The sequence below is a fragment of the Macaca fascicularis genome, chromosome 8, assembly GCF_037993035.2.
Source record: "Macaca fascicularis isolate 582-1 chromosome 8, T2T-MFA8v1.1".
NCBI classification, from domain to species: domain Eukaryota; kingdom Metazoa; phylum Chordata; class Mammalia; order Primates; family Cercopithecidae; genus Macaca; species Macaca fascicularis.
The window spans coordinates 9,186,808-9,212,216 of NC_088382.1; the positions used below are offsets into that span (position 1 = coordinate 9,186,808).

Consider the following 25,409-nt stretch of genomic DNA (forward strand, 5'->3'; position numbering starts at 1 on the left):
GACCATGCCACGGTACTCCAGCCTGGGCAACAGAGCAAGACCCTGCCTCTACAGAAAGTAAAATGATAATTAAAAAAAATTAAAAAGCTGGGTACAGTGGCGCACACCTGTAGTCCCAGTTACTTAGGAGGCAGAGGCAGGAGGAGTGCTTGAGTCCAGAAGTTCGAGGCTGCAGTGAGCTATGATTGCAGCGCCGCACTCCAGCCTGAGCAACAGAGTAAGACCCTGTTTCAAAAATAAAAGTAAAACAAAAAAGATCCTATTTTAAATATTTCCTTTAATGATAATAGCTAGCATTTATTAATGGTTGGCTTAATGACTAATATTTGGCTGGGTGCAGTGGCTCACACCTGTATTCCCAGCACTCTGGGAGGTTGAGGTGGGTGAATCACCTGACATAAGGAGTTTGAGACCAGCTTGGCCAACACGGTGAAACCCCATCTCTACTAAAAATACAAGATTAGCTGGGCGTGGTGGCGGGGGCCTGTAATCCCAGCTACTCGGGAGGCTGAGGCAGGAGAATCGCTTGAAACTGGGAGGTGGAGGTCACAGTGAGCCGAGATCGCACCACTGCACTCCAGCCTGGGCAACAAGAATGAAACTCCATCCATAAATAACAAATAAATACAGACTAACATTTATAGATACTTACTACATGCCAAGTACTATGCTTTATGAATATTATTTCTTAGCTTCTGTGGAGTAGTTTCTATTTCAATTTTGTGGGCATGAAAACTGGGTGACATTATATAGGGCAAAGATGAAATTTTTTTTTACTTTTTTTTTTGAGACAGTCTCACTCTGTCACCCAGGCTAGATCATGGCTCGCTGCAGTCTCCATCTCCCAGACTCAAGCAATCCTCCCACCGCAGCCTCCCTAGCTGGGGCCACAGACACACACTATCATGCCGGGCAAATTTTTTGTATTTTTGGTAGAGAAGGGGTTTCACCATGTTGCCCAGTCTGGTCTTGAACTCCTGAGCTCAAGCAATATGCCCGCCTTGGCCTCCCAAAGTGCTGCAGGCATGAGCCACCGCACCCAGGCTAGCCGGAATTTTAAATCAGGTTCCTGACTCCAGCTTCTTTAACCACTCACTAGACTCTACTGCTTCTCCTTATCAACTGCCAAATAAAAAGTTGGAGGTCCCCATAAGGATTATAAGCAAAATTCCTGACAACAAAGGAAAAAGGGGTCTGGCTAACGGGCTCCCCCTTCACCAGGAACAGCTGCTTATATGGCCAGCTCTCCCCTTCCCAGCAGGCGGGTCCATCCTCCTCTTCCTTCTCCTCCCATCCTCTGCTTTGTGCTGGGGAAAGGGTCCCCATTATTTATGCCACTCCTGGAGATGTGTTTACACAGGGAAGGAAACTCAATATCAACATTCCCCGAAGGAAAGTGTCTTGTCACTTCTGTGAAGCTTTTCAGGCAGGGAGTCACTATCCTCCAAGATTGACAGGCACTTACCGCCTTTAAACGCCTTTAAACAGGGTCTGAAGGGAGCTTCTTTCCCCGTGGCGTTTGTTATGATGAGGCTGAGAACGTGGCTGGCACACACAGCTCTTCTGGTGCCTCAAGGGGCTCTCCAGGAAGGATCCTGGGGAATCTACTCAGAGTGAGTTGGAGGGAAAAACAGTGGGCTGAGGCACCCAAGATGGGAAAGGATAAACTGGATGAGTGAGAAGTCCAGAAGTCCCTTTGAGCTGGCAGGGAAAGATTGTGAGTCATCTGCTCCGGGTCCAGAACACTGATGGAATGTGAAGATGGTGGGGGAACTTTGGAAGCCAGGAGGGCACCATCAGGGCCCAGCAGAGCACCAAGGGATCAAGTGAGGAGGCCAGGGGTGTTTATAGGCAAACGCAAGGGCACACTGCCTGTCCACTTCCTCATCTCCCTTGCCTGGCTCTGGGCCTCCCAAGGCCTCCAACTGCATCAGAAGCCAGCTCTGCAGAGCTCATCCTCCAGCCCTCTGCACCGCCCCCACTCCCCTGGGGGCTCTCTCCTACTCTCAAGGGTTCAAACGGAGGCTGGAGGGTCCCACATGTTCACCAGCCCTTAGCCCTCAGACTCCAGCCACTACCACCTGTGCCACTGTCCCCGAGACATCTCCACCTGCACCTTTCTCCCTGCCTCAGACCCAGGAGGTCCCCGGTGTTGGCCACACCTCACTGCCCTGTTGCCGTGTTACTACCTTTGAGAACATAATGTTAGAACTTTCTGCACTCTCCTCTCGCCTCCTGGCCTTCTAGGTTTTGGGCGCCTTTGCTCCCTCAATCTCCTCCGATGTCTCTCAGGCTCCTTCTCCCTGTAAAACTGGCCAGGGATCCACACGGGCTCATCCCTGGGCTCCTGTTTCTCAGGTTCCTGTTATAAGGATGGCTCTGCTCCCCGCTGGCGATGTCTCAGCAGAGCCATTCACGGAGATCTGAATATGTGAGCCAAAGTTACCAAATGCTTCGGGATGAATTCCCGGTTGCATTTTGTCAGTGAAGGAACACGTGCATGTGTCTGGTATGTTCCAGGTGATTGTATTCCGGACCCCAAAAGGAAATGGCATAATTCTTTCCCTGCAAATACTTCCAGAGTAGTGGAACTATAATCCAAATAAAAGGACAGCACCAGAAGGTATAGTGAGAACAGAGGCCACAGGCTGATGCTCAGGAATTGTGCCTGGAGATGAGTCAAAAGCTGCTTGCAGAGACAAGCCACACAGAGATGCAGAGGCCAGAGGCCGCCCCCCGCCCCCCGCCCCCCGCCCCCGAACCCGCTTCACGCCACTGGCTTTCATGCACTTGCAAGATGCACCTTCTGCTTCCCTCTGAGGCCATCAGTACCAGACGGATTGCCAAGGTGCGGAGTAATAATGGCTCAGGGTCAGCACTCGCTGTGAGCCAAGGCTGCTGGGTCCGCGCTCTTCCCTGCCACGACAGGCAGGCAGCAGCAAGTCTGACCTCCAGAGTCAAGAGCGAGGGGCAGGAGCTTCACGAACCTTGGCCATGCCCGGTAAGACCAAGACTCACCCCAGCCTACGCAGTGAAACCCAAGCACTCTCCAGAAATACTGTAGGATTTGCTCTTCTCCCAACAGGAAACCAGTCACAAAGAGGACTTCGGTTCTGCAAGTTCCCTCCCTGGCGGTGGCATCCACTTCCCCGCGTGTGCCCGGAGCTGTAGGCTGCTGAGGGTGGGGGCCAGTGCGGGATCAGATTCCCCAGCCCTTGCGTGATGCAGGGAGCTTCAACGGGACTAGCGGTGAGACAGTCTTTTGTAACTTTCACAACCTACTCAAAATGTACTCAACTCCCTATTCAAAAGTTCCTCCAGACTTTCTCAACCCAGCAAATGAAGCTACTGGGAAAATACGGATCTAAATCCCTGATGGGGAGTGCGAGGACATTGGCCTGGGCCAGATGACCGGATCCCATTTACTACTACAGGGTATCCCTCCTCCCTCATCTCCACCCCAGCCCCACAGGGAATGCGTGGGCTGCGCACCAGGCTCCAAGGACAAAGCATGACTCCTTCCATGACAACACAGAAGGACAGCAGAGAATGAAGGCGGTGAAGCAAACGCGAAGGCCACCCCTGGGCAGGCCACGTCAGGATGACCCACCCCCTGCCGGTGTACAGGGCGCAGGACACCCCTGGGTGGGGCCACGTCAGGATGACCCGCCCCCCACCGGTATACAGGGCGCAGGACACCCCTGGGCGGGGCCACGTCAGGATGACCCGCCCCCCGCCGGTGTACAGGGCGCAGGACACCCCTGGGCGGGGCCACGTCAGGATGACCCGCCCCCCACCGGTATACAGGGCGCAGGACACCCCTGGGCGGGGCCATGTCAGGATGACCCGCCCCCCACCGGTATACAGGGCGCAGGACACCCCTGGGCGGGGCCATGTCAGGATGACCCGCCCCCCGCCGGTGTACAGGGCGCAGGACACCCCTGGGCGGGCCACGTCAGGATGACCCGCCCCCCGCCGGTGTACACTGCGCAGCTCTTCCCTTCACACTGTGGCTACAGGAGCTCAAGAGAAAGACGATGGCCACTGGCTCCCACATGGATTTCCTTCCCTATTTGGCCTGTGACTTTTCCTCCTTCCATGTCCTCTGCCATCACCCACTCACTCCCAAGGCTGGGTGAGGCCTGTGTTCGCCTCCTCTCTCAAGCCTCTGCCTTCAGCCTCCATGTGAGCAATGCATTTGATACACACACACACACACACACACACACACTTCTGTGTGCATGTGTCCCTAAGGCACTTATTTAGTCATGCCTGCCCATGTACCACCAGCTCACGAAGGTGATGAGAAGCCCACAGCCAAGAGCTAGAAACACTGGAGGTGAACCCAGAGTCAAAAGGCAAGCCACACAGGGTGGGTTTCAGAACTGGTACTGCTGGTGAAGTGTTGCTATGATTACTCTGAGATGTGGATGTTATGACATAAAGAAAATGAAGAATTATGTTGGAGATGTTGAGAATGGGATTTTTGGTGTGGATGGAAAGATTGACAGATGTAAAGATGCCGTGAAGGATATAAAATGGTGCAGTCTCTGGAAAACGGGATGATGGTCCCTAAAAACCACATAGAATTACCCTAGGATTCAGCAATGCCGCTTTTGGGTATATACCCTGAAGAAGTAAAAGCAGGGAGTTGAATGGATATTTGTTCACCCATGTAAAAATGGCAGCATTATTCACTTTGATCAAAGGCAGATGCAACCCAAGTGTCTGTGGAGGGATGAATGGATAAACAAAATACAGTATCAATCCATACAATGGAATATTATTCAGCCTTCAAAAAAAAAAAAAAAAAAAAGACATGCTGCGTTCTGACATGCTGCAAAACGGAGAAACCTTGAAGACACTATGCCAAAGGAAATGAGCCCGTCACAAGAGAATACTGTGTCCTTCCATGTAACTAAAGTAGTTACACTCAGACAGACAGAAAGCAGAATGGGGGCTGCCTGAGGCTGGGGAGAAGCGGGTATGGAGACATTATTTAATGGGTACAGAGTTTCGCTTGGGAAGATGCAAGAGTTCCGGAGACTGATGGGGGTGATGGTTGCACAACACTGTGGATGTACTTAATGCCACCCAACTGTACACTTAATAATGACTAAAATGGTACATTTATCTTATGTATAGTTTACGATAATTTTTTTTAAAAGATGAATAAAGCAAGTAAAAGCCTTTTAGCCCTAAATTTGAATTGAAAGCATCAGTATGAAGATATGCTGTGTTTTATCTTATCTCTGGGGCAGGAGGGGTACGTATTTCCTAACTCTGCATGTTGAATGACTAACCCAGTAGCAATAAGCCCAGCTGGCAGAACTAGCTCTGAGATTGATCTCCAAATGCCATTCCTCACTAACAGGAACCAGGTTTCTTGGGGGAAATGGCCAAATCCAGGCCTGACAAGGGAAAACTCATAAAAAGAGATTAGGACATTTTATAGGATGGAAAGCAAGAAACTATTAAACTAAGATTTTGCCAAAAGAGCTCAGTTTGAGCAAGTTCCCTCTAGCAAAGATAGGACAATCTGAGCATCAATCAGGATACATGGATAGAAACACATCATACTTGTTTAAACCAGTGAGGGTTTTTTGTTTTGTTTTGTTTTGTTTTTTTAAAAAAGACAGGGTCTTGCTGATTGCAGTGGTTGGACCACAGGTCACTGCAGCCTCAAACTCCCAGGCTCAAGTGATCCTCCCACCTCGGCCTCCCAAGTGTCTGGAACTACAGGCACATGCTACCACCTCTGCCTAATTATTATTATTATTATTATTATTTTGGTAGAGACAGGCTCTCACTATGTTGCTCAGGCTGGCTTCAAACTCCTAGGTTCAAACGATCCTCCAGCCTCAGCCTCCCAAAGTACTGGGATTACAGGCATGAGCCTCTACACTCAGCAGAAGTCCATGAGTTCTTAATCATGCTGAAAACAACTTAATTTCATTGGTAATCGTTGAAGGATGCTAGAGAACTAATTTGTTCTTTTGAATAATGAAAAATAAAGTGACAGTAGTAGGCATGTATCCTGCCTTTCCTAGACAAACTGTACCTCAAGGTAACCAAATATTCCATAAGCTAAAAATGTGCTTGTTGCTATAGAAGAATTCCAGCTAACAAATGAAGAAGGAATGATGGCATTAGAATATCACCATTAGCAACGCCTAACAAAGCAAAGGGTCTAGGCGATGAGCATCCAGGGCTGCTGCCATCACAAACTTGAATATGACTATGCCTATTTTTCCCACCACAGACTTACATGAGCAACAGGGGACAGAGGCACATGTTCAATGTCATCAAGAGAATGCAGTCAACAAAATCCAGTCTACAGCAGTCCTCTGGGAAAAGTCTCATTTCTTTAGCAAACAGAATGCAAGGAGAAGAAAAGGAGATGAAAGAGAAACGCATAGATTAAAAGAAACTTAAGAGGCATAACACAGGCAACGCTTAGACCTCATTTAGATCCTGATTGGAACAAGGTGTTAAAAGACAATTAGACAAACTGGGAAATTTGAACAGTGACTGGATATTTAATGATATTAAAGAGTGACAATTTGTATCAGGGTGATAACATGGTACTGGGGCTGTATTTTTTTTTTTTTTTTTTTTTTAATAAAAGAGTCCTTGTACTTTTCAGAGATATATACAAAAGTATTTGTGGGTGAAATGACATGCTGTATGGAATATGCTTCAAAATAACACTGTATGGGGGAAAGTGAGTAATATATAGATTAAACAGTTGGTCATGAATTTATATTTGTCAAAGCTGAGGGATGAATATTCTACTCTCTATTTTTATTATGTTTGAAATTTTTCACATTAAAAAACTTATTTAGGTGGGGCGTGGTGGCTCACACCAGTAATCCTACCACTTTGGGAGGCTGAGGTGGGAGGATCACTTGAGCCCAGGAGTTAGAGACCAGCCTGGGCAACAAAGTGAGAGTCTGTCTCAAAAAAAAAGTTTTTTTTTTAAACTTATTTAAAAGGTATAGATTGAACTTAAAGGCAGGGCGGTGGATCAAAGTGAGAGAGGTTCAAATGAGAAAGAAAGACTGGTTAATCTGAGCCCTTCCTCTTCACCTCTATACCTCCTGGGAGATAGGTGAATCCACCCTACAGGGTCTGGCAATCCATCCTTGCATCATAGTATTGTCCCCTGTAATTATCTATATTGTATTCCTATTTGATCCCACCACCTTTAGAGAAGTACAAGAGGGCAGAATTACAAGATGTTTGTCCTCCTGGGTCAGAGTAACACTCCTCTTCCTTCCCAGGGCAGGGATCCAGATTTGGGGACTAAAATTGGCTTGAGTTTTGTCCCCTTTTGGCCCTGAACTTGAACTCAAACCACACAGCCGCCATGCCCTACTGCCGAAGCACAACACATAAATCCTCCAAAACAGGCCTGTAGCGTGTGGCTTCATTTAACCAGAGTTCCTTCTCTGATGGGAAATGGGTGACTCAGCGGGAGGCGTTCATCACCCTGCATGGGTGCAAAACAAAACCAAGAGCCAGGAGCTTGCGCCTTTCTATACCATAACCAATGCGCTGTATCTGAAGTGCTGCTCGAATCCTGCTCACCTTTCCAACCTTCTAACATCCCTCAACGGCATGCCTCTGCTTGCATTCCTGCCTTGCGCCCTCCACTCGGGACTGCAGAACAGCCTGATTCAAGCTAAGTCCTGGGCTCAGAATGACTTTCCCATAGGCAGCAAACTCCTACTCATCCTTTAGGATTCCACAAGTCTGCCTTGCCTAGGAAGCCTGGCCTTGACTTCAGGCACTGAGACCAGTTTCAGTATCCTAAGGGCTCCGTAGAACCCAGTTTTGCCCCCTTGCGCTTCATCCCCTGCCCTAAGAGTGCACATCCACGTGTTCCCTCCCCTAGCAAGCTCTAAGCTGCCGGGATTCGGAGACACTTCTGTTCATTTTCTATCTGGGAGCGGGGAGAAGTATTTATTGGCTGGTGGATGGATGAAGCAAAATCACGCATGTGGAGCTGGGGTGTGAAGGGAGCTGACCTTCCATGAAATCTCCACCAGTGCCTAAACCTGCAGACAACACTGAGTGGGTTTATTCACAGAAAAGCAAAGCCCAAGCAGCAGGAAACTCAAGAGCAACTGAGGTCACCTTGCATAAGAAAAACAATGCAGCCATAAAAAAGAACCAGATCATGTCTCTTGAGGGAACATACATGGAGCTGGAGGCTATTATCCTTAGCAAACTAATGCAGGAAAGGAAACCGACTCACATGTTCTCACATATAAGTGGGAGTTGAATAATGAGAACTTATGAACAAAAAGAAGGAAACAGCAGATGCTGGTGTCTAACTGAGGGTGGAGGGTGGAAGGAGGGAGAGGAGTAGAAAAGGTAAGCATTGGGTACTGGGGCTTAATACCTGGGTGATGAAATAATCTGTACAACAAACCCCCGTGACAAGAGTTAACCTATGTAATAAACCTGTACATGCACCCCCAAACCTAAAATAAAAGGTAAAAAGAAAAGATGAGTTCATCAAACCCAAGATTTCACAGAGTTGCTTAAAACGAGGCAGGCAGCCATGGAAACCTGCCTGACACAGGCAAGGATGAATTTGAGTTTGATGTCCACGCAGGCGCAGGAAGGCTTACTGTTAATGTGACTCTCTGTGGTACCGGGAAAGACAAAGTCAGCCTGAACGGCTATCACAGGGCATGCGGGAAGACACTGGATTTCAAACATCTCCAAAGGGCAGTAGAGCAGTCCTCCCCACAGCTGTACCTGGCCTGATTTCTTCACCTTACAAATGGCCACACAAGCAGAGAGAGGCACAGTGAGTCACATGGCAGGAAGACAAGGGTCTGGGAGAGGAGCCCAGGGTTTCTCCGCGCCAGACCAACGTGCTTTCACCTCCCTGCGGCTGCTGGGATCTCGGGTCACCCCTTTTCAAATGGCAAATTGAGCGCTGCAACTCCCGTTCCCCAGTGAGGACTTCTAAATCACACATCCTGGGGACACCTCCCTTCAAAGACCCTAATTTAAAACTTACAAATATGCTTTAGTTTTAAAGTGGCTATAAATGATATACCATAAGATTGAAAAACATATTTTTACACCCATCTCTTCCATTCGGCTGTTATTGACAGCGCTGGTCAATTTCTCATTTCTGCTTTATTTAAAAATGTCTTCAGGGTTTAAGGATCCACTCTGGGTCACTAATTTTACAGAAACTGCCATCAGTGCTGAAATGACTTTAAGCAGTAACTTTTATGACTACTTAATAATGTAGTTATACACATGCCTGTATATGTATGATAACTAAAAGTCAAGGATTAATGCCTAACAGTGGTTATCTTTGGATGGTAAGATTACCAATTATTTTCACATTGGTTTATGTGAGTTTTTCATTTTTCTGTAATAAATATTCATTGAGTTTGACAAAAGAAAGAAGTTTCCCTGATACTACTTGAAAAAAAAATACTACGTGTTTTTCTGAAGCCATTTTTGGCCTGGAAAACATTTTCTTTTTTTAAAATAAGCAGTATTTTCCTATATCTGTGCACTCCGTGGGAACCACATTCTTTATTTAGGGTCAAGTTAAGTTCTCCCTAAATGCTAGGGAAAGGTTTTATTTGTTGTTTGTTTTCCCCGCCTACTCAATTTTGAGGGGCAACCTGTATTATTGCCTCTCTTTACCTGGTTTGATTTATGATCTTGGAAGTCAGGTCATTCTTTTCTAGGTCAAAGAAAGAAAAAAACAGGACTCCCCCACCTAATACCTGATAAAATATCTGAAAAGGTCACTGCAGACCTTGACAGAGACACGATTTCAACCCAAGCTGATAAAACAACAACTAGAAAACTTTTATCAGAATAAAATGTAACTTGCCATTTCCTAGCTCAATTGATGAACTCTTTTTTATCTGAAATGACAGACATCGTAAGATAGGAAAACCTCTAGATAAGAAACCAAATTGAGTTGTTTGAATCAGATCCGATTGTCTGCCCCTGGTTCAAACTCCCACACCTGCTCGGAATGGGTCAATGAGCGCCGCCTGGCATGGTCCCGAGGGGTTTGGAAACATTGCAAAAGTGGTGAACTTTGAGACTTCAGCGTTTATTCTGCGATTATAATTAACCTGCTCACCAGTTGCTATTGATCAGTTCTAAATGGAGGTGATAAGGTTTGACTGGATTTCTAGAAGTAGAAATGGAAATTTAAACTGGGGAGTAGAAAGGAAAATTTAAAAAATAACTTAAGGACTGAATTAGATTTTAAGAAGCAAAACTGGATTTGCGATTAGGGGATCCCCAAACCCATGGCTTTGATCTGCATGGAAGAATCTTGAGGAAGCTTGAGTACAAAGGAAAACTTCAAAATTCAAAATTCCCACCAAACTGTGGTAGTAACTTCTTGATTTTTCATCCTCCAAAATAAAACATATCTGTAACAATTCAATGTGGGTTACAGACAGCCTCAAATTTTACTTGCAGAGGCTTTTCAGTGCCTTTAAACACACAGAATGGCCCACCTGTCTGGATTATACTCCTCCTTTGGAGGAAAAATGTATTTTAAAACATCAAGTCAATTCTTGGGTCCTGCAAAATGCAGAAGGCCAGAAAACCAAATTCCCATCATTCAGATAAGAAGCTTGAATATTGTGGCTCAATTCTGATTACAGAGCAGTAACAGATAAAAGCACAGGCCACCTGCCAGAAACAAGAAAACTTCCACTGATGGGCTGCTGAGTTCAGTTCAGACCAATTCCACGGGACTTTTCCTGCCTGGGGTTTAAGCCACTGTCTTGATCCATGCCCCTATTCTCATCTTTACTAAAATCATCATTATTGTGCTTTTATTGTGCTTTTCTCCTTTTCTTTCTCTGCTTTTACCACAAATATATTTGAAATCTTCAGAGAAAAGGGAAGACAGAGAGGTCAGTTATAGATTTCTCTTTGGAAAGGGATTTTTGAGTGAGCCATATGGTTTTGCTCTTAAGCAGTCAACAGTTCCCCCAGAGTTAGGAGAATCCTCTCACTGGAAGGGTCTCAATCCCGGCAAGTCTCTTTCGTTCTCTGCACACCAGAATCCAAGGGCTAAAAAGGAAGTTTGTGCAACACTGGGATTCCTAACATTGCATTCCTCAACTGCAGGCTCTGCACTTTGATACAGAAGGGACCTTAGGACGACATTGGTCCTAGAGAGACAGTGATTGGTGGGAAGCAAACGGAAACTCAGACAAGAAGCTACCCTGGGGAGAGGAAGCGGATGGGAGCGACAAGTCATGGAAAATCCTAAGGTTTTAATAGAGCTCTTCAATCACACATAGCTTCTGGTTCTGAAGAGCTAAGTGCCCTCATATCAGATCTGGCAAATGCAAAATGTGGGGAAAGGGGGAAAGTACAATCCTGCAGGTTGGAATTACTGGGTTCCAAACCAGGGCTGTTACTACCCATGGGGACCTGAGATTACAGCCTCTTCCTGGGTATCAGCTTCCTTTTCAGCAAAACAGAGATCATCATATCTACCTCTTGGAGAAAGACGTCAAAGTCCCTGGCATCAGATGATTTCTTCATTGACGGGGATCCACCTTACTGTTCAATGGAATGTCATGCAAGATACAGGCTACTCTCCCTAAAAAGTTGTTAGCCAGTATCCAAACATGAATGTACCAAAATTTATAAATGTACTTTGTATAAATCAAAACAGATTCAAGATTATTCCTATGATAACCCCATTCATATTCTCTTCCCTGTCTTCTTTAGAAGGTGACAAAAGAGTAGCTCTAGAGATAGCCATTAAATTAGTCTTCGTAACCGGTTTATGTTGTATGGTACATGGGGCCATGTCATGGTCTACAAGAGGTCAATATAGCAGAGCGATACTCCTTCCCAAGAGAGCCTTATCAGCTGGTTCTGCAAGCAGACTAGGACAAATAAGTTCCCAAAAGACAAATAGTCTCAGATGTCAGAAAAGTTGCTTCAAGTTCTTAAAGCAGCAGCTCTCATCGGCAAGAATTGCCCCCTTCTGGAACGAGGAAAGGAAAACCACCATACTTCCTCTTTCTTAGGCAAACACAAGCAGCTACATTTGCAACTGGCTTCAGCTCTAAATTCAGTATAACTAAATTGTCTTAAAATTTGTTGAAAAGAATCACTTTGCCCTGGAGGGAGGTAACTTGTTCTTCACACAATCCCACCACTGCAGCCGGTTAGTGGTTTTCAGGCAGGTTCTGACTCCAATATAACTGAGGGAAAACGGCCTACCTGGAGAGGTCACCGTTGCCTAATATGTGAGTGTTTGTGCCCACAAGTGGGGAAGCCACAGTAGTGTGGGGCTGGGGTGTCTGCCCATTGCTGACTTCGATCTACTCCAGTACCGAGACCAGGAGGAGAGACTCCCCACTCTTAGTAAAGCAACCTCCTGTGAGATAAGCAAAATCAAAAGCCAAGTACAGGATTGTCACTGGGGATGGTTTTGATCTACCTTTAAGAATCTTGTGGAAGCTTGAGCACAAAGGAAAACCCCCAAAATTGTAAAAGAATGGGCAAAAGACAAATGTAATAAAAAACAGCCTATACCTTAAAGCAGTTTTCCTGTACATCCACAAACACTCAATACAGAATCTTCTTTTTTTAAAAAAAACTCTGCTTTCAGGAAGTTGATTCATGAATACCATGTATCTGTTTTGAAAAACTTCATTAGTGTAACATGTTTTTAAAAATAGGTAATATAGGCCGGGCGCGGTGGCTCACGCCTGTAATCCCAGCACTTTGGGAGGCCGAGGCGGGCGGATCACAAGGTCAGGAGATCGAGACCAGCCTGGCTAACATGGTGAAACCCCGTCTCTACTTTAAAAATACAAAAAACTAGCCAGGCGAGGTGGCGGCGCCTGTAGTCCCAGCTACTAGGGAGGCTGAGGCAGGAGAATGGCGTGAACCCGGGAGGCGGAGCTTGCAGTGAGCTGAGATCTGGCCACTGCGCTCCAGCCTGGGCGACAGAGCGAGACTCCGTCTCAAAAAAAAAAAAAAAAAAAATAGGTAATAAAGTCACATCCTTCAATATTCAAAAGGTTCCATTTGCATACTCATGTTCATAGCAGCATTATTCACAATAGCCAAGAGGGAGAAGCAAGTCAGGTGTCCATCCATGGAAGAATGGATAAATGAAACGTGGTCTACACATACAATGGAATATTATCCAGCCTTAAAAAGGAAGGAAATTCTGGCACATGATACAACACGGATGAATCATGAAGACATTATGTTAAGTGAAATTAGCCAGAAACAAAAGGTCAAATACTGTATGATTCTACTTGTATGAGGTCCCTAGAGTAGTCAAATTCATAAGAAAAAGAAAATAGAATGGGGGTTACCAGGGGCTGGTGTGGAGAGGAATGGGAGTCGTATTTTAATGGGCAGAGTTTAAGTTCTAAAGATCTGATAGACAGCAATGCGAATATACTTAACACTACTGAACTGTATACTTAAAAATGGCTAAGATGATTTGAATTTTTTTTCCCGAGATGGAGTCTTGCTCTGTTGCCCAGGCTGGAATGCAGTGGTGTGATCTTGGCTCACTGCAACCTCCGACTCCCGGGTTCAAGCAGTTCTCCTGCCTCAGTCTCCTGAGCAGCTGGGATTACAGGCACGTGCCACCATGTCCAGCTAATTTTTGTATTTTTAGTAGAGACAGGGTTTCACCACGTTGGCCAGGCTGGTCTTGAACTCCTGATCTCATGATCCGCCCGCCTTGGCCTCCCAAAGTGCTGGGATTACAGGCGTGAGCCACTGCACCCAGCCAATAATTTGAAATTTTTAGATTAAACTTAACTTTAACTTCCCTGTATGTTACATGTGTTTTCTTGTTATTAAATGGATTAATGAAGCACAGAAATGACTATAAAAATGATTAAGGTGGTTAAAAAATTCAAAGAGTTCCAAGGCATGCATAGTGAAAGTCCCTTTTCTACCAGTATCCCTCATCTACCGGCTTTCCTCCCCAAAGGCAAATCTGTGTTACAACTTTCTTGTGAGATTTTGTACTTTCAAGTGAATATAATATTTTTCTTCCTTTTTTTTTTTTAACACAAAGAATAAAGTGCTATATACACTTCCTGCATTTATAAATGTCTTTGTGAGGATTCCATACATTAGATAATGAACTTCATTATTTTTATGCCCACATAGCTTATGGTTTCTATGTGCCACGTGCATACAAACAGTCCCCTGAGGATGCAAGTGTAGATTATTTCCAATTTTGTTATTACGAGCAATACTGAAATTAATATGTGCCGGTGTATTTGTGGAACAAATCCCTAGAAATGAAAATTCCGGAGTCAGGGCTGTCTCCTTTGCAATTTTATGGCTACTACACCAAAGACTCTCCATAAAGGTCAGAGCGATTTACACTCCCACCCACAGGTATCAGAGTTCCTGTTTCCCCACACCTCAGTATGTTTGTTTTCTTAGTGCATTTAAGTAAGAAAAGAAATGGGAAGGGATACAGAATAAAACGTTATCTAGAACTGTCTCCCGGGCATCATTCCACCTGAGTGCTTAGAAAGTGCCTAGCAAATGTGGCCTGACCTTTTGATGGGACACAATTGGGCTCACTAGAGGTAGTGACACACCCCTGGCTACCCCAACACGCCTTCCTTATTTAATTCGTTCCCAGCTTAGCACCACAGACCAACCCCAATTCTGACTGACCTGCTCAGGGTGGTAACCAGAAAGTTAAACAACTTTGGTTTTCCTGAAGACTGACAAATCATTCTCCAGTTTCACAAAGTTCCCCACACAAATGAGCCGACTCTGAAAGCCACTAGCGTACTTGATAAGCAGGTCCCAAAAGATCCAGAAAACACTTCAGGGTTTTTCACTGACCTGTACCATAAACAAACTCTGAGAACACTTTGAATGCCCCCACTCCATCCCTAATGGGGCAAAACTGCTTTTAAATAAATTGTTTGGGTAACACAGTGATATACTGTACATGTATTGCATTGTGTTGTTATTTTTATCGACTCTAAAACTGATTCAAAATTTTTGAAATCCTGGGAGAATATCATAATTGCTTATTTCTCCATTACACAAAATAATTGTTATTCCATAGTAAAATCTATTTTCCTAGCCTTTCCAGTAACACCTACCACCGTATATCCGTCAAGCCATATTTACAATCTATTTCCATTTCGGTCTCCTTTTCAGCCTTAAGTACTCATAAGCATTAACTGGTACAAAAATCAGCTTCACTGAGGTGTAATGTACACGCAATAAAAGATCCCATTTTAAGAGCACAGCTCCACAACATTGCCATATGGAGATACAAGTGTAACCACCGTGACTGGGTTCTTTAAAAGGCAACAGCTACATTCTCCGGCTGCGTCTGTTTCACAGGCATGCAGATCCTAGCCCCTGCAAGGCAAGAACTGTCCGCCGACCTCCACCACGGTGCTTCCAGCGCCCAGGAGTTTATGATGAACACAAGTCATATTCCATATTGCATTTCCACACAACCACAATCATCTAGGAGTGTTCTCGCATCTAATACCGCTCACCTTCAGTAACACAGAGGTAAAAGGCCATGGTCTTTTTATTTTATTTTATTTTTTATTTTTAGAAATTTGGACACAGTCATACTCCATCTTACTTTTATCCACTCAGTGACTTCTCCAGCCTAAAAGCCCTACTTTCCACCAGGGGTTCCCTGAAGTTTCCAGAACCTGCTTCCATCCTGCCCACCCTTCCCCTAGGGCTCTCCAGTTTGCTTCTTAATGGACTCCCGCAGCCGTTCTCTGTGGTTGGACCCAGGCAGGGCAGAGTCCTGGGGCAATTACCACCAAGATCCCTACGCAAATATTTGCTAAGTGCCCAACATGTGCCAGGCACTTAAATATGAGCAAGACTCTGTACCTGCCCTCAGTAAGGTCACCTAATTCCATTCATGCAGTCTAATTAATGATTTTAACAGTTGTTTTAGGGTCATAGCTCATATGGGACTTGGAGTGAATTAAAGTTCACGTACATTGCAATCAGGCCACACTTACTTCTTCCAACCTAAGTTCAGGGCTTTACAGAGGCCCCTGTTAACTTTTATTATTTTGATTTTTGCCCTATTCAAATAACCAACATAAGAACTATGGCAAGATACTGTTAAAACTACAGCAGTTACATAGAAAAATAAAAACGTTCTCTTATTTCTCCTCATTGAAATTAAAAACAGATTCCAAGTTAAGGGTGAATTAGTCTGTATAGTTTTACTTATAGTGACAAGTATATTATTTAAACCAAAGGCCAGGTTGCATTGTATTATTTCATGGTGCTACACAACATATTAGTAAAGTAGAGTATATCCTTTCTTTTTCTTTTTTCGAGACAGTGTCTTTGCTCTGTTCTCTAGGTAGGAGTACGGTGGTGCGATCATGGCTCACTGCAGCCTCAATCAACCTCCCTGACTCAAATGATCCTCCCACTTCAGCCTCCTGAGTTGCTGGAGTTACATGCATGCATTACCATGCCCAGCTAATTTTTTTTTTCTTTTTTTTTTAGAGATGTGCTCTCACTATGTTGTCCAGGCTTATCTCAAGCTCCTGAGCTCAAGCAATCCTCCCACCTCAGCCTCCCAAAGGGTGGGATCACAGGTGTGAGCCACTGTGCCTGGCCTCTTTTTCTTTTTCTTTTTTTTCCTTATAAAATGGTCAATATATATATATATTTTTTGAGATGGAATCTCGCTCTGCCACCCAGGCTGCAGTGCAGTGGCGCCATCTGGGCTCACTGCAAGCTCCGCCTCTCGGGTTCATGCCATTCTCCTGCCTCAGCATCCCAAGTAGCTGGGACTACAGACGCTGGCTACCACGCCCGGTTGATTTTTTGTATGTTTTAGTAGAGACGGGGTTTCATCGTGTTTGCCAGGATGGTCTCCATCTCCTGACTTCGTGATCTATCCACCTCGGCCTCCCAAAGTGCTGGGATTACAGGCGTGAGCCACCGCGCCCGGCCTAATATTTCTTTTTTAAAAAAATTCCTGACAATCTCTTCCTCACCCTTCAATACCAAATGCAGATGGCAGCACTTAAGTGACAACTTCTGGAGTCTCAGCAGAGGGAAGAAGAATGCTGCTTCTCCTTTGCTCTCAGCTGCTTCTCCTCTGCTGTTTCTCCTTTGTCTTCTGCAGTTACTGAACTGCAACGATGGGTCATGCACCATTTTACTGAGTGTCCAACAGTCTGTGTTCACTGGGGACTGTCCCAGGTTTACCACTAACAAACCCACATTCCAGGAAAACCCTCAGTCCTGGGTACACCAGCAAAATTGGTAACTCTGCATGATAGTGAGTGGCTATTCAATAAAATAACCATCATTTATGAAGGGCCAAAGCCAAATTCTTCACAAGTATTACCTTATTTTTCTAATTTAAGGCAACACTAAAAAAAGTTACGATGATCCCATTTTACAGAAAAAGAGGTGAGACCAAGAGAGGTAAGTAACTTGCCCAAGATGACACGAGGCTCCTGGAACTGAATCTAGGTTTGCCCAACTTTAAAACCCTGTGCTCCTCCCACCACACTGTCTGGCCATCTTAGGGCTCAGTGGCAACTCCTTAGAATGCTGGGGTCGATTCTCATCTTCCCTCCATCCCTCAGGGTCAGCTAGTACGTGATGCTGGACCTCACTAAAGCTGCCAGGCAGGTAGGAGAGCCCAAGTGATGGGAAGAACATATAAAAAGCACATTCACTTGCACTGGCTTTTTTTTTTTTGAGACAGGTCTCACTCTGTCACTCAGGTTGGAGTGCAGTGGCCTCGAGCTCATGTGATCCTCCTACCTCAGCTTCCGAGGCTGGGACTACAGGCACACAACCCCATGCCTGACTAATTTTTAAAAATGTTTTGTAGGGATGGGGTCTCACTATGTTGCCCAGGCTCACCTCAAGCTCTTGGCCTCAAATGATCCTCCCCCCTCAGCCTCCCAAAGTGCTGGGATTACAGACATGAGCCTGGGCGCCTGACCACATGCATTGCTTTTAACTTCAGTTGCTTTTATGTAAGTGCCACCTGCAGAACACGCTGAAGCTATGAATGCCAACAAGTTCAACATGCCCTGTGTTCCCTCACAGAGTTACACCTCTCCTAAAACACTTGGCTGCGTGTGGAAGAGAAAATCCACCCTCTAGGCCAGACTCAAAGGCTGTGGACTTCATAAACTATCCGGGAAGAGCCCAGAGAAGGCAGGTGGCAGTTCTTGGCAGAGAGACGCTCCGGGAGGTCAGCTTGCCATTTGCTGACACAGGAATTTGGGAAACATCACTTCAGCAGCAGCCTCTACATGGCATGACACATGGCATGACTGACATTTTAAAATCTGAATCCTGTGTGCACACTCACATGGTATTTCGGGATTTTTTTTGGGGGGGGGGTTGTTTGTTTTGAGACGGACGGAGTCTCCCTCTGTCGCCAGGCCTGGAGTGCAGTGGAGCAATCTCGGCTCACTGCAACCTCCACCTCCGGGGTTCAAGCGACTCTCCTACCTCAGCCTCCGAAGTAATTGGGACTACAGGCAAGCGCCACCACACCTAGCTAATTTTTGTATTTTTAGTAGAGATGGGGTTTCACCACATTGGCCAGGAACTCCTGACCTCGTGATCCGCCCGCCTGGGCCTCCCAAAGTGCTGAGATTACAGGTGTGAGCCACCGCGCCCTGCCGATATTTCGTTTTTACACTGCTGGATGTAACTCACGATTTTGAACTCTCTTTTGCTTAACCAAACACCAAATCCCCTCCAGGATTATCGGGGTTACAAAGCAAACTCTCCCTGGACCAGTCCTCCTATTTTTTTTTTTTTTTTTTTTGAGACGGAGTCTTGCTCTGTCGCCAGGCTGGAGTGCAGTGGCGCGATCTCGGCTCACTGCAACTTCCATCTCCCGGGTTCAGGCGATTCTCCTGTCTCAGCCTCCCAAGTAGCTGGGACTACAGGCGCGTGCCACCACTACCGGCTATTTTTTTTTTTTTTTTTTTTGTATTTTAGTAGAGGCGGGGTTTCAACATATTGGCCAGGATGGTCTCGATCTCCTGACCCAGTCCTCCCTATTTTAAGTCAGAGACCCCAGAGGGCCCTGGAGAGGACCCTGTAAGCGCGCAAGGCCAGGGCGCCCCGCCCCGCCCCGCACTCCCGCCTGCGGGCGCCATTGTGTGGAGATGTCGCCGCCCAATCTAGCAAAGGTCGCTGCGAGGCTCGGCCGGGCCCCTCCTCCCCTGGGGGTTGCCGTCTGGCTCCCCCAAGAGGGATGAGGGGGAGGGGAACACCAAGAGCCACAGACCGGGCCTCGGCGCCACTTCCAGGGTTAATCAGTTTGCCGGCGATGTGTATTCGGCTGCACACCCGGGGACCTTCCCTGGCCACCCAGAGCCAGAGAATAATTTAAAAGCCCTTCAAAGCCCGGGCCCTTATCGGAGCCAGCCCAAGATTGGAAACCTGGCAGGGGCAGCCTTTACTCTTCAAAGTGAGAACAAATGCAGAAGGATTTAGCACTTAGTAGGTGGTCAATAAACGCGAGCTTTGCTTCTCAAGTCCGGGCTTCCCCTCCCCCACAGGGTGGGCTCAATTCAAACTCCCTCCTCCGTCCTTTCCCGAAATTGCAGAGGTCGTTTGCATTTTGAACTAGGGATTGCCACTTCCCTTTCTTCCCTAGCCCGTGTACCCAGGCCCCTTCTCAGATCCCGCTGCCCCTGGGATTATTTGTGAATCAGTGGACATTGAGACACGTTTGCCGTTCCTCCCCGTCTGACATCCGATGCAAACACTGTATGGAACCTACCACAATGGTTATTTCCAACCCTGGCCCACGCGAGAAGAGAAGGCTCCACGCGTGCAAGCGACTGCAAAGTCTCCATTTAACTCGGGCGTCATAAACAAGCCCGTTTGGGGTCCCTGTGTTCCCCCCGCACCCGCCGGCATGATGCTCCCACGCACTGGGCCAGTGCCACCCGCAAGGTGCCCGCTCCAGTTCCGCTCATCTCCCCGGCGTCTCCTTTGTCCATCCCTCCTTTGTTCTGGGTGTGAGACCCCCGACGGGAAAATCATCAGCCACCCCGAGGGATCCTCCAACTGGGCCACCAAATGGCCCAGAAGGTCTAAGGTCCAAACCGTTGTAATCGGTTCCCTGCGGAGGCCCGAGGGCGGGTGGGGAGGAAATGGGCGCAGAAACCCAGCAATCGACAGCACCATCCACGAGGGGATCTCAGGCCGCTGCCCCCGGCTCTCCAAGGAGCCCGCTGTCCTCCCGCGTCACCCACAGCGCGGCGTGGCCACGGCCGATGCCCGGGATGGCGGGCAGGCCGCACTCCGACCCTGCCACCGTCTCAGAAGAGGCCCCAGCTGGCAGGTCCGGCCCACTGCACAGAAGCCGATCTCCTGGGGCTGTGATGTCGCCAGCCCCGCACTGGCTTCTGCCTTCCCTGGAAACTCGAGGTAGTCAAGCACCATCCCCAGCCCAACGAAGGCGTTCGTGGAAAAACAAGAGGCCCTAGACCGGGCTCAAGACGGCCTCTGCCCCGGCTCCCACGCCCCCAGCCCTCGCGCTCCTACTCACCGAGATTGGGGTGCCGGGCGGCGGGGTTGGCCCGGCCGGGCAGGCTGTGCAGGACCGGGCTGTCGAAGGGGCCGGCGGAGGCGGCGGCGGCCGCGGCCCAGGACGCGCCCACGTCGGCCATGTAGGCCGGGTAGGGGCTGGAGTAGGAGCTCGCGAAGCCGGCGCGCCCGTACTGCTCGCGGCCAGCCAGGCCCGCGCCAGCCGCTCCGCCGCCACTGCTGTAGGCCGCAGCTTCCCGGGCCGCGGCGGCAGCAGCGGCGGCCGCCAGGGACCCGGTGGTCCCCGGGAAGGAGAAGCGCGGCGACACCGGCGGCGGGGTGTAGGCGGCTCCGTCGGCTCCCGCCTGGCTCCAGCCTGGGCTGCCCTGCTGGGTCCCTGGCCCCGCACCAGACGCGGCCGCACCAGAGCTGCCGCCCGCGGCGCCTCCGGACGCAGATCCTGCACCTCCGCCCTGGAGGTAGGACAGGCCCAGCACTGAGGAGGGCACCCGGGGCGTTGGCACGTAGACCGGCGAGGACGCGGCGCCCGCGCCGTGCATGAAGGCGCCGGGGCCGCCCGCCTCGTAGGCACCGGGGGGCGGCCCGTGGTTGGCGGCCATCGCCAGGCTCTGGTACATCGCCCCTGAGAGCTCCCGGCTTCGGGGTCCTCCTTCTCCCTCGCAGGTCAAGGAGCCACGCGGGGAGAAAAAACGACTGCAACAACAATAATATGCGTGGGAGGAACTGTCACGAAGATCAAAAATCAAAGGGGAAAAAACCAAATCGCTTAAAAATATATACGTATTAAATCCAGCATTGAGCAAAAGACTCTAGGTTCTTGTTTACTCCGGAAAATCCCAATTTGAATTTTTGGTGGTTCCGGAAGGTGATGCAGGAGCAGCTGAATTCACCCCAGGGCCTGGAGGTCCGGAGCACCTACTGGGGGCAGAAGATGGAGGGCAGCGTCCAAGCCTGGAGGTGGCGCACGGGCCTTCGGGTCCCCCACTCGTCAAGCCGAGAGGACTCCAGGACACCTGCGGCCACGGGCGCAGAAGCTGCTAGGCTGGCTCCAAGGCAGAGGGCCAGGCTGGCTCCTTCCTCCTCGCTGCAGCCAGGGTCCTAAAGGAGGAATGAGAAAAAGAGAGAGGGCGGTTCATCCCAGAGCTTTCAGAACCCACTCTCCACTTGCGTGGTTTCTTCTTCCACGCTGCAATCGAAGTCGCCATGGGGGTTTGGGGGTCCAGCTCCGGAGGCCCCGCGGTGCCGGGAAGCAGGGGCCTTTGTTTTGTCCAGGCGTTGGGTCAGGCGGCCCAGGCAAGCCTGGGGAGAGGCGCCCCAGGGACCAGGGGCTTCCCGGGTCTTGGGCGTGCAGTTATTGGTTGTGATCTTGGTCAATTATTTTTGTATTGCTTGTCAGGAAGGACTTTAATGTTACCTTATTCTGCAAGCATACTTTTGTAAGTGTAAGCCCAAAAGTTTGGGGTTCATGCAGAGTGCCTGGGACCCAAGAAATCTCTCATCTCCTCCGTTCCCCCATCTCTCCCCAAGCATTACTGACCTAGAAAGAACTTTAGATTGTCCTTGAGGGGACAAGGACAAACTTTATACAAAACAACAACCTAGCAAACTTTTGTTTGTAATTAAAACAAAACAAAAAAACAAACAAACACAAAAGACAAAACAGAAGTAGAGTCCAAATGTTTATAAATGAACAACGGTGTCTGCTAAGCCTCATGAAGAGGGTTGTGAAACCCTCATCCATACACTATACCATGTGGACGTCAAATCGGACAAGTTACAGGTTTCTTGCAAATAGTTATAATTTAGTTGTTTTGCAAATTGTATATCAGAACCAGAAAAGTGAGAAGAATGTACAATGTCGCTCTACAGAATAACGCACTGTACCATTCTAATTCACTGAATGGGTTCTTCATATAGAATCACAAGTCCACCCATAAGCAGAATCATAACACCAAGGTGGACGCTTGGGGAAAGAGCAGTTTGTGGAACTTGATTATATACTTCCCAGCATCCTGCGTTTTGCTATCAGGCAATTTTTGCTATCAGGATAAAACAAGAGCTCCACTTTCTGAATTACCTGCTGTCTGAATTACCTCCAGGTCTTTTTCTCTACAACTCTACTCATTGTACAGGTGTCTCTCCTCATTTTACAAGAGGGAACTGAAGCACTGGAAAGTTCTGAAACTTGTCTAAGATCAAAGTACAATCAGAAGGGGTGGGGGAAGGGGATGGGATCAGCAGGGCTCCAGGGGCTTGAAGCTGTCCAGCACACTCCATTTCTCTCTTTAAGAAAAGGCAACTACTCCCGACAAATATTTCTTTTTTATTTCAATAGTAGATTTACAAGAATATTAACTATATACTGAATCCAGGCTCTGACACTTATGGAATAAATACCCTTAGACAAATTACTTGGCCTCTCTGTGCCTCAGTTTCCTCATCTGCAAAATGCAAATATTAAAGGCACCTATTTTGTAGAGTCATCATGAAGCTTAGGAGTGAGGATTATAAATTAATATTTGTAAAACACTTATAACAGATTTTTATAAAACTGTCCTAACAGGCAAAAAGAAAGTTCTAAAACACAGTTGACTATTACTACAGATTTCTAATGTAACACAAGAAAGTACCTCAGATGTATGTACTATAATAAATGATCATCTTTATTACTGTAAAATCTGGAAATGGAATCTTTAATACACACCACATAATGCTTTTCACCTTGTTTGAAACATCACTAGTAATAATAATGGAATTAATAGTACTGTATTGTATTATATAATCACATGGTAACTCCTAAAAGCTTATTTGCTTTCAAAATATGCAATAAACTATTGGTTTGGCGAATAGTTCATTCCAGCAAGTTTGGTTAGAGAATAGATAAAAAATTGACCTGAGGTCACCAACTTTTCCCTTTGAAAATAAAGTTAAAGAATTATGAGTTTATCTTAATAAAAGATCCAGTATTTGACTTTTAAATCAAGTAGCTGACCTATTTCATTGCATTTTCTGGAATACTCAACTCCTGCAGTTCTTCAAGATAATGTAATATTTTTTCTCTCATAACGTTGGCAAAGAAAGGAGATTTAGAATTTTATAATCCAACTTTCAGTATACACATAGGTAGCAACTTGCAGACTTTAAAATGTAGACGCAAAAAATGTCATGAATCTAATATTTGTCTTTATCACATTCTCTGCCTTTTCAAATGGCTGATACATTGCCTGAGTTGAATTACTACAACAATAGAAGGTGGAGAAAATACCCCTCTATAACTTTCTGGAAAGACAAGAAATTAGCTACTCTTTGAAAACGCCTCTGGCTAGTTGCTGAAATTGAACCTGGATCCTGCAGTTGGTGGAGAAAGCCCAGCACCTCCGGAGAAAGCCCAGCAGCTCCTGAGGCTGCCAGAATCGGGGAGTTTTTGCTCTCCTTCTGATCACTTGTCCCAGTTCACCCCAAATTCGCAGGCCAACAGGAAATGCGCTCTCCTTTCAAGAATCAACCAACAGCCCTCTTCCGATCTGTTTTTGAGAATGGGAGAATTGCAAGCGCCCAAATATACCCGTCCCTTTACAGGAGACTCCTCGCTGGCCTGGGCTTACGCCTCCGCTCTGGGCCTGCAGCGAGGAGGACGGTCACACTCTAGCCGGCACAACCAAGTCGGCCGCAGCCGGGGAGGAGACACAGCAATGTGCGGAGCATCACCTCCTCACCCCAGGCTTTCTTAAAAAGCCTGAAACCTGCTCTCGGTTGTCTTCCTTTTCTGGGAATACAGGAAACACTTTCCCCGAGGGGCTTCCCCAAACTCCGCGGTGCGGGCCGCGCTACCCCAGGGCTTCCATCGGCCGCGGGTCCCCCACCACGCTCTTTCCCCAACCAAAAGGCCCCTCCTTTCCTCAACCTGGTGGCAGTCCGCCACCCCGGCACCCCCCTCTGCCCACGGTGACCCCTGAGCCCAAAGCCAAGCGACATAACCCGGCGGATCCTGGCAGCGCCGTGGCGGGCGGAGGGAAGTCACGGCTCCGGTCCGGGCTTGGGCCCTCGGCCAGTTTCAGGCAGAAGCAGCGCGGGTAGGTGGGGTGGTGAGCTTCCAGAGGAACATTCAGTCCCTGGACCCCAGCCCCGAGGCCGAGGAGGCTGGCCAGAAAGGGCATGAACAGTTCCGCCACTCAGCAGCCTTCCCGCACCTCGGAGTGTCTCCCAGAGGCCCCTGAGGCCCAGCTGCGCTGCCTGGCACCGCCACCCTGCGTCCCCGGAGTCGCTGGTGGGCGACACGCCTCCGTCTACTTCCCTCCATGTGCGAGCTGCCGTGCGGCCTGTCTCGGGTCCGTCAGTCCCGGTAACTTCACACGGCAACCATGACCACCCAGGCCCCGGCCTGCGATGTGCAAACAAGGGCTGAAGAAAGTGCACACGGGGGCAGGGATTGAAAGCGTTCAAGTTCACGCGGAAAGAATCCAAAAGCGCTTCCAAGATTTCTCTGTTTTGCCCCCAAGTCTTACTTTGACTTAAAGATGTTGCTAAGGCAAAGTCAAAAGCAGAGCGGGGTTGGCCACTTTCGGGGAAGGGAGGAGCGCACGTCTCTTTTCCTCCCACTAGCTACCTCTCTACCTCCAGACAAGCAAGGGCGGAGAAACTCCGAGTTTGGGGGACCGTGGCAAGGAGCAAAGAAAGGGAAGAAAAAAGCCCTACCTGCTGGGCCTGGAGGTTCCGCGCGCGCTCCCCTGGGCGCCCCCGGAGCTGGAGCGGCGACGAAGCCTCTCGCGGCCCCTGCGCCTGTAGCCTCCGAGTCGCCTGCTCGCGGCTCGGGTCCCTGGCCCTGCGAC

At 47.9% G+C, this 25,409-nt stretch overlaps 1 protein-coding gene across 8 annotated transcripts in view; it reads right to left on the reverse strand.

The window, feature by feature from the left end:
• The window catches only part of GATA4 (GATA binding protein 4), an 84,842-nt gene that overhangs the window by 31,873 nt on the left and 27,560 nt on the right, over positions 1-25,409 (reverse strand). For 4 of the 8 annotated variants that reach the window (XM_074000227.1, XM_045397849.2, XM_074000228.1 and 1 more), the window contains exon 2: positions 20,582-21,678. In XM_074000227.1, coding sequence (XP_073856328.1) covers positions 20,582-21,197 — 616 coding nt within the window. In that variant the 5' untranslated portion in view covers positions 21,198-21,678. Of the gene's footprint in view, positions 1-20,581; positions 21,679-24,770; positions 24,999-25,275; positions 25,380-25,409 lie in introns of those variants that run through there. The other 4 variants (XM_015454443.3, XM_015454442.3, XM_074000229.1 and 1 more) reach the window with 2 other exon arrangements.